The sequence below is a fragment of the Pelmatolapia mariae genome, linkage group LG17 (genome assembly GCF_036321145.2).
Source record: "Pelmatolapia mariae isolate MD_Pm_ZW linkage group LG17, Pm_UMD_F_2, whole genome shotgun sequence".
Classification (NCBI taxonomy): domain Eukaryota; kingdom Metazoa; phylum Chordata; class Actinopteri; order Cichliformes; family Cichlidae; genus Pelmatolapia; species Pelmatolapia mariae.
Genome location: NC_086242.1, coordinates 16688333 through 16697839, shown reverse-complemented (window position 1 = coordinate 16697839; position 9507 = coordinate 16688333). Strand labels below are relative to the sequence as shown.

At 38.8% G+C, this 9507-nt stretch overlaps 1 protein-coding gene across 4 annotated transcripts in view; it reads right to left on the bottom strand.

Annotated features, from left to right (window-relative positions):
* Positions 1-538: 538 nt before the first annotated feature.
* syt1a (synaptotagmin Ia) overlaps positions 539-9507 on the bottom strand; it is a 210525-nt gene continuing 201556 nt past the window's right edge. For all 4 annotated transcript variants that reach the window (XM_063500504.1, XM_063500507.1, XM_063500505.1 and 1 more), the window contains 2 exons: positions 7722-7855; positions 539-4722 (listed from right to left, as the gene is read on the bottom strand). In XM_063500504.1, the coding sequence (XP_063356574.1) occupies positions 4516-4722; positions 7722-7855 (341 nt within the window). In that variant the 3' untranslated portion in view covers positions 539-4515. The remainder of the gene's footprint in view (positions 4723-7721; positions 7856-9507) is intronic.

Genomic DNA, 9507 nt, shown 5'->3' with positions numbered 1-9507 from the left:
CCAAATGAGCTTTATTTTACAGCAGCAGCAGTAGCAGCAGTCTGAGATCTATAAATCTCCGCTCCCCAGCATTCATTACCATCCGAGCATCACATCGATGTGACATCATATTTTTAGTGGAGGACAAACTCTTGTCCCCATTATGTGGCTCTGCTGCACATAAGTAAATATTCACTAATAGAAATTGATCTGTACCCGAGGCAAAAAGAAAGAAAGAAAGAAAGAAAGAAAGAAAGAGACAATCTTTTTTTTGTTTTGTTCTACATCTGTGCTGGTACACAGTGGTGTTCCCCTGTGTGTCCTTCAGATGGCAGTAGTGACCTTTTTAACAGGCTGCTGTGTCTAATTCAAAGTGCCATCATTAAAATAGGAATTTGTCATGCACGTCAAGCATGCGGACGCCTTTCTTTCTGAAGTGAACACAGTTTCTTGCATGAGCAGTGAGTCACACTCGTGGCAATCAATACCAACGGTGTCGTGACAGTTTTGCTCCACTGCGTGCATCCCGAACGAAAACACGACATGAAAGGCTTCTGTATCAACAGGAAATAAAACATTTTTATTGATCATTTGTGTATATGAAGTTATATAACAACAGTCAGAAAACTCCACAGAGTGAATCACTACACAAAGTGAAACAAAACTGGAAAACACCTCATCAAAAAATGAAGGTATACACAGCAAATATAACCGTCAGCAGGCTCGCCGTCACTGCGAGCGATATGGCAGGAAAAAACACCCCGAACAGTTCTACAAGATTACAGAGAAAATTTCCACACACAAAATACTCAAGCAGGCAGTTGATATACACAAAGGCAACTAGGATCTTTCTACAGCATCAGATTCTAATACTTTACACAGCTTTGTTTTTGAAAGGTCAGTGTGGCTTTTTGTCGGTGTCACTGGAGAGATTCTTCAGTTCCTTGTCACACAGAAGAGAGCTTGAATTTAGGGAGTGGGTGTGGGGGGTGATTACGCGTGCGCACTTTTTTTTGGTGGGGAATCGCAGTAATAGGAGCATTGCGCTGCAGCGCAGGTAATGGCTTTTGCTTTGTAGTTTCCTCCACACGCCTCACAATCCGATGGGTTTTGCAATGCTGCCCATTTACTGAATTCCCTGATACGTTCGTGCACTTGTTATATTTTTATATAATTCGGTTTGATTTACTCTCAGCTTTGATTGGATAATTCCTTTGGTGCAACCTCTCTGCATTAGTATTCATGTCAAATTGCTTGGGCCATTTTTGCAAAGAGTGCACCTTTTACTTTAATATATTTTTCTGTTATTTAAATCTGAAGCTGTACTGGAATTCATGGATCTATATATGGAAAACATGTCAAATAAAAGTTCCCCCAGCTGAAGAGGGATTGGGAATACAGCTGTATTAAAGTATGCTCAGTGATATTGGAATGCTAGGGGAGGCTGTTTGTTTGTTTTTACCCCATAGGATTATGAAATGAATCCATAATAGCTGAAAAAATATTTAAAAATATGTTCTTTTAAACAACAGAAAGTGCAAGGTACATCTAATCTCACAATTAAAGTAATCTACACCAACACGATCCTCACTGTACATTCAGAGTTTTCATCTCAAATAGAAAAGGGTTTTTGAATCAACAGGGGAGATAAAAAACAAACAAACAAACAAACAAACAAAAAATACATAAATAAAATAACTGTAATGAAAATGGATTAACGATGATGAGATATAGCATCTGGATAAAAGAGCTATATTTTGCGGCTGAATAATCATTCAGGTCACTTTATATTTACTCTAGATATACATTTTCTTTGACACGATTATGTAAATATATACATGGCATTTTTAAGGGGATATCTAAATGCAGAATCTTGTTTGGTATTTAACGAAGACTCCCTGAAACTTCTGATGCTGGAACTGTGTGCAAGAAGAGAAAATGAACCTGCGGAAAAGGGAGGGAACCCTAAACAGAGGTCAGCAGGTGTCAAGCTCCAAACTATAAGCTGAATCTAAGTGTGCTGTGTCCTAACCATTTCACTGGAAAGGAGAAAACATCTCTCTGGACTGGATTCATCCTCGAAGGGTTATAATCTCTTTTCTCGGGCAACGCCACCCACGTTAACACTATGGGATGAACATACAAGTATTGCACAGTGCTCAACAAAATGCTGTGTGAAGCAACCCGCTCGCGCTCGGATAAAAGCCTCCTCCTTTTTTTTTTCTTTTCTTTTTTTTGGCTGCGTGAAGTCAGGCGACGCCACGCTCTCTCTCTCTCGTTCTCTCTTTGCGTGTAGAAGGGAAAAAATGGCATTAAACGCTACGACATCACTACAGAACAGACTGGATTTGCTACCTACTGATAAGTCTACATCTCTAAGCACACACGGCAGTCACAGTGATACACAAAGCAGTCCTCAGAAGACTCCTATGGAATGACAAGTAGCTTTTTCATAATAGTGCTATCAACTACACAATAACATTGAAAACATTTAGAAAGTCCTCCTGAAGCTAGCATCGAGTATATGCAAGAGGTTCCTCCAAGATAAGAGACTTCATGGTTTTCATGGATTACAACTTACTCCTTTCCTAATTGGACCCGTAGTAAAGGACATAATGAACTAATAGCCTACGCAGACCATTAACTTTTACGGTTATTTCGTGCTCCCCTGGTGTAGTCCTGTGCCAACAAGAAAATAAAACTGATGTAATTGCTGTTGGCTGAAATGTGATTTGTCATCATTGCTTTCTTTCTTTTTTTCCTGTTTTTTTTTTGTTTTGTTTTTTTCTTATTTAATTAATCCAATCAAGCAGGAGGATCTCTGGCTCCGCCCCCTGCCCCTCCCCTCCTGCAGGTGTCCTGAAATAAAGCCGGCCAACAATCGTCCAAAAATGGTTTCTAAAGAAGTCAACAAGCTAGTTCAAAGACATCCAGTGCAAAATAGCAGCCACATAAAAGTTAAAATTGGCAGTAAAACATGGCTAGCTCTATTGTCACTGTGAGAAGGCAACGCAAAGCAAAGACTGCGATTCAGGGCACCACTGCAGCCAAAGACATTGTTCCCAATAAACCAAAGCTACAACCACTAGCAAGTGGGAGTGTGCATGAAGAGAGGGTCTCTACATAAAGTCACCTCCCCGAAAATGGCAGTGTTTAGACTAAACTCGCTTCACCTCTGTCAATGTCACATTGACACAAAGTTTAAACATTACTCTTGATTTCTTTCTTTTTTTTGTCCTCTCCTCTGATTGAAGGCAAGGGGATCCTATCAGAAGAGCCTCCCCTGGTGTCAGTAGATCACCCCTCCCTCCCGTCCCAGCGTTTAGTAAAGATTGTAAAAAAAAACATGCACTTTACTAAAAATAGTCAAGACGCTGAATTAATCTAAAAAATAGTCCTCTTAAAACCAGAGCCCAGAGTGCAACCCCCACCCACCCCCCTTTTTTTCTTTTTAAACTCCCTCACAAATGCTGGACCCCAGCCTAAACGCGATACACCTCCAGCAACGACAAGGCTGTTTAAAGTAAGCAGTTAACAAAATATTGTTAAACGAGTTTAAGGACACAATGGCTACAGCTTGGTGCTTTTTTCCACATGGGGGTTGTTTCTAAAGGGGTGTTTCTTGGAGGCAATCACTTCCATTGTTAGAAAAGAAAACTAACCTTTAACTTGAGGACCTATTTCAGATGGAACTGCCAAACAAGGAAAAAATGAAATGCTAAGTGGTAACAAGTGTGCCTCAAGCTAAAACATGTAGGTCCTCGGATTGAGAAATAGGTACAAAAAGTCATAAGAAATCATGTGCTTGTATAATTTCCAGCAGCATAATTTATCCTACAGAACCATAGTAGTTAATGGCCTTGTATTTTGGAGTTTTGTGTGGATATATTCATCCGTTTATCTTTTCTGTAATGATCCTTTGCTGAACTTAAAGTCCTTTACAATGTGAATATATTTCCACTAGCATCTTGCAGGTTGGAATTCTTTTTTTTTCTGGAATGCAATAAGGTAATAAGGTAGAATTTTTAAATCCTGGGATATATAATATTGGCTTTCCTCTATATCTGCATTTACATAATTTAAAATAGAACATCTTATTAAAAACATCAAGATATACACAGATTAGGAAACGGGTAACAACATACAAACACATAAACTAGAAATCATTTATGTCTGCATACTTATATATACAACTGTGGTACAATAAATTCTTTCAGTCATGCGCTATCTATACAGATCATATTGCTTAAAAGAAGGGGGCATTTGGTCTGGGCGGTTAAGGGCTTGGAGATGGAAATCAAAAACTGCTGAATCAAAGCGAGAACCTGATAGAAAAAAGCAGAGAACAGATGTTGCAGGACACTTCAACAATTAGGACTGTGTGTGAACTTAGGAGTGATGAATCTGGGAGAGGTTGACGGGTGGGGGAGGGGGTAAAGTGGGACAGGGAGTTACATGGATGGACCCATATATCACTGAGGTATTTACACATACTGGCTAAAGAGTACTACAAGGCAGGTACTGAAAGAGCCCTGCCTATTTCTTGACGGAGAGCTGAGCATCCACCTCCTCCTCAGGCTTCAGCACGTGCCACTGGGCAATGGGTCTCCTGGGGTTGGCCAGCATGTCGGACCAGTGGCGCAGCTCCGTCCCCGTGCTGTTGAGGCCCACAAAGACCTTGCCGATGGCATCGTTCTTGCCGATCTTGTCATAGTCCAGAACAGTTATAACAACTTGCACTTTCTGCAGAGGGGGGAAGAGAGGAAGAAAGAAGGAGACAAAAAAGAGTGTAAACTCCATCTACTAATGTTTGCTTCAATTAATATCTTTTTTTAAAGTCTGTTTTTGTTAGCCAAAATTAACATTCATTGGATCTATACCTTGTTAAACAAGCTAATGAGTCATTATCACTAACCAGCAACCATCCAGTTTTACCTTCTCATCATTCTGTCTTCTATGCATGATTTGTATCGTGGACTCAGTTGCTATGTCTAAGTCTAATTTAGTGATTAAGTGAGTAATAAAAGAGGATAACAACAGGTCATTAAAAGAAGGTGGGGCTTTAGAACATCGCTGTTTGCTGCTGAAAAGTTGCTATCATACAAATGTTACAAACCAACAGCTGCTGTCATGGAGTGCTGCTGCCATTTTTCATATACAGTCTATGGTTTTGTCTTTGAATTGAAAGGCCTGAGTCTTGTTAGGCAAACACGATTTAAAGGTCAGTTTTTAATTCTGTGCTTTTTATTTGTTTCAAAAATTGATTCACATTCATTTTCTAATAATTTTTAGCTCTAGCCCTAGCTTCAAAAACACCAAATACAATCTGAAGAAAGACAATTACATGTCATATAATGTGTTATGATCAGGGACAAAGGTTTTGATGCTTCTTTACTGATATGATCATCTCTGTGAGGTTTTCTCTTGTGCTTTGTGTTTTTGAACAGTATTTTACATATTTGACTTCTGATACAGTAGGTGTTTCTTGTTCTTTGTGGTAGGGTAGATTAATGCATTAGAGTATTAAGCGCCAACAGTTCCTCATTATTTCTCTAAATGGTATAGTAATGCAGGGAATGAGGTTCTCCTTGAGACATTAGTGTTGATTAACAGTAACAAATACTCCCGATCAAGCTTGGCTTATATTCAGCGCCAAGCACAGCAAAATGTGTGATTACTCAATGGTCTGAGACTCAGCTTCACTGTGTGTTTATTCAAAGGGACGCTGCAAAGAGGAGTGACCCAGGCGTCAATCTCTGGCAGAGAATATGAATTAGTGCACAAAGCGTCCTGATTAAGTTTCGATCCACTGGCAGACTGAGATGGAACTACCGCCACCTGCATGAGCTCTGAGCCGCTGTTCTAAAAGAGCATGCCTAATACGCCATGTAATGAAATACTGAATAAGGCTCCCAGATGGCCAGTTGGGGTTAGTGGGTTTTTAAAGGGACACTTCAGCTTTAAATTGGTCATTCAAACACGGCTTTCTTCAAAGGAAAATTAGCAGACCTTCGTGTTATTCATCACTGACCAGCAAGTACTGTTTTTTTTCTTGCTGTGACTGATTTGCCAATAATAATCATATTAGTGACAACCATTTAAACAACAGCTCAGCAGTTTTCGAAACAAGCTTAATAGCTTTCATGGAATGAAATATGAAGATTGAATACAAGAAAAAAAATAATGTCATGAACATTTATAACATTTATTTGTCTTTTAATTCACTTTACCATCTCCAGCTGTCCAGAGGCTAGAATTTGAAATATATTGTTATAATTTTTTTTCAATTCAACACAAACACATAAGTGACTGTTTTTTCCCCTATTTGTGCAGTTCTGCGCTCAAGTCAAATATAGAAAGGTTAAAAAAACTGCACTTAATTTGCAAACAAGCTAGAGTTTGATGTCAAATGGGCTCACTGACTATAAGGAGAGCATGTGTACATCTCAAATGGTGTCTGCACAGCTAATTGCGTGTGGGCTAAGGACGCTGCAAAATAACATGAGTCAATAACTAACCTTCTGTTTTTGTTACAAGATAGACTAATTAAAGCACTGCTTGTAATTCCCACGCAATCTCTGAGACAATTAAAATCTTTCGATTATTTACTCAGAAAGTCCCTGGGTCAGGTTGGCGTCAAAGCCAACGCTTTGCCTCCGCTGATAAAAGTGGTTAATTTGCAGACTTCTATATGTCTGTGTAATTTAAGAATTGTGCTTGAGAACTTGATTAGCAAATTAAACTGTATTGGTGGAAACAGTACGTATCTAATTAAAAGTCTTCCCAGTTCTGAGTGTCTTCATTTCAAATCAGATGCAATACAGCCAGAGGCCTAAAGAGCTGTCAGTGATGACAGGCTTCTTTAAACAGATCATTAGTTTAGCATTTAGCTCTTAGGTAGCTGGACTTTAACTGTTTTTCTATGGTCGAATTAAGCCTTTTAAGTGCGTTTAATTCTCTTGTTGCTTTTACTGCTCGATAAATCTAATCAATGACAATTTTAGCATTTGACCAATTATTTAATAATCAACCTGGTTCTTGTTGATGAGATGAGAAATGTAAATTTAGCCAACATACTGGCATCAGCAGCACTAAATAAGGCCATGTTTGGATGGGGTTGATTGGGATCAGCGGTGTTTAAATTAAATCTGAGGCACGCTGTACCAAACCTGTGATTTTTGAAATGTGGCAGCCTTAATCAATTTGACTTAATTACTGTATTGCCTGAAGAGATAATCTTGTTTGTTGCTATCCCTTTCTGGCACAGGTTATGTATCCTCCTATCCTCCTGGAAAAGCATCTGTGCTTCCTTTTCTTCTCGAATCACAGCTACAGCATCAAATTTTCTATTGCTTACTCTAATTATTGCAGCATACTTGGTTAAATGTAAATAATGATGCTGATGAATACTAATCATTGTAATATATGCTACAAACAGCACCAAGATCCATGCTACGGGCAATAACAAAGTGCAGACAATCACATCCGCAGAGCAATTGGCTTGTCAAATTGCAAAACCCAGCTGATTTTAAGTGAAGCGCCTCTCATTATTCTGTTATGATGAAAAGCCTCTAAACTGAATATTTGGTAAATGAGCTCCCACTTAACAATGGCTTATATGCAACCAAATGTTTGCTGCCGGTTTTTAAAGTTCAGTTTTACCCAATGATATAGCACTCTGCCCCGTAGAAAACATGATTTCAGAGTTTTATGAATGTTTTGCAAACAGATGAAAAATGTACCTGGATTTGTTCAAATGGGACTTCAAAGCTAAAGGACTCATTGTAGTAAGGGTTGAGGGTGTTCTTCTTGATTGTCGTCTTCTTCTTCTTCAGCCTCTTACCATTTTGCATCAGGTGGATTTTCACATATGGATCTAAAAAAAAGAAAAAGTTATGTTACAAATTGTTCTCAAGATTAGAATCCAGTCATGATCGCTTCAGACAAAGAACATTGTTATTTCTTCTGCAGCAATTTATATTTGGCAATGCGACTCAGTTCTGGGACTTCCCCGTCCTTCCATGTGCACAAAAAGTCTAAGTTTTAGAGAACAATATAGAAGGGAGAAGGCAACGATGCCAACAGACTTGATATTGATTAATTCTGAAACAGAAGTGGGTTGCAAAGCGTGGCTACATGGATTCTTGCTTTATAGCCACCTGTTGACTCCATGGGCCAGATTCACAAATGCATTGTACCAGCAGAAACTGGGTTTTAGCGTAAGAAAAAAAAAAAGTGCTCTCAGTGACAAGACTACATGTGAGAGATGGGAACTCAGGTGGTGGGAACTAAATCACGTGCACAAACTGATTTACTGACGTTCGAAATGCACATTTTAATGCCAATTTCATCAATATTTAACACTGAAAAATGTCCTATTTTTGTGCTTAAATTTTAAATTAAACTAATTGCTTCTGTCTTTAGAAACAGCACAGCTTTTGAGTTTGGGTCCAGTGAGCTGGACTGGATTTTGCAAACTTAGAGAACTCTTACATAATGTTTAGCCCATTCTATCTTCTTGTTACATCTGATTTTATTCATGATTTCCAGGTCCAAATGCTCCTTCGGTTCACAAGAATGAACACATGCTGAGGCACCACTGACAGTGAAAAGGAATCCAATTTATCTCAGCTTCAATAAAACAATCAGTGTAGCTATTCTCCCAGCTGTTAACAACCTCAGCAAACTTTAGCAAAGTTGGAGATCATCAAAAGTTTGATTGTTTATATCTAACTATGCATGCGGTTCTGACTTATTTATAGAAAAAAACACATACAGCATTGTATAACTTTGGAATCATAAACAGGAAACTAAAAAATAAACAATGACATTTGGAGCATTGATAAAGTTGAGCTAGTTGGCCCATAATGATCTGCTATCTTGTAGCTAGCTAATGAGCTATGGTAAGGCTAATGTAGACATGTTAGCATAGGGAAAATTCTTAATAAATGGTCTTATTGGCAGCTATGAAACATTTTTTTATTGTAGACTTAATGTCCACACTGAATCTTCGTCAGACCAAGAGTGATTCTTTTGTAAAGCTTTAATCTTTGTGACATCCAGGACACCATGAGCCCATAGGCTGTTCGTGTACACTATAGCCGGAGGCCTTAAAACCAACAACAAAAGAAGTTAAAAGACAGCAAAATGCCCTGCAGAGCTCAGGGTGATCATTGTTTGTGTGCTTGTTATTATGAGACATCCCTTTAAAATAAATCTAGTCATTTGATCCATTCACAATACAAAAATACTGATATAGTTCACCATCAGAGTCCAGTGTGTTTATATCACTTAGTTAACCTTCCCCTTTCAAGAGCCCCATTGTCATCTGTCCAAATGCCACCTCAAGTGGCACCCAAATGGTCTGCTTTGCCCGTCCTCATCTGGCAATCAGGTGGAGTGTGTGTCTGAAAATATCAAACCACCCACCGCTTTCATTTATGATGTGATGCCACTCGTCCTAATTTGTTTATGTTCTCCACATAGCTATTAAGACCAAACTGGAAAAGAGGAGAGTTTGTATCTTTC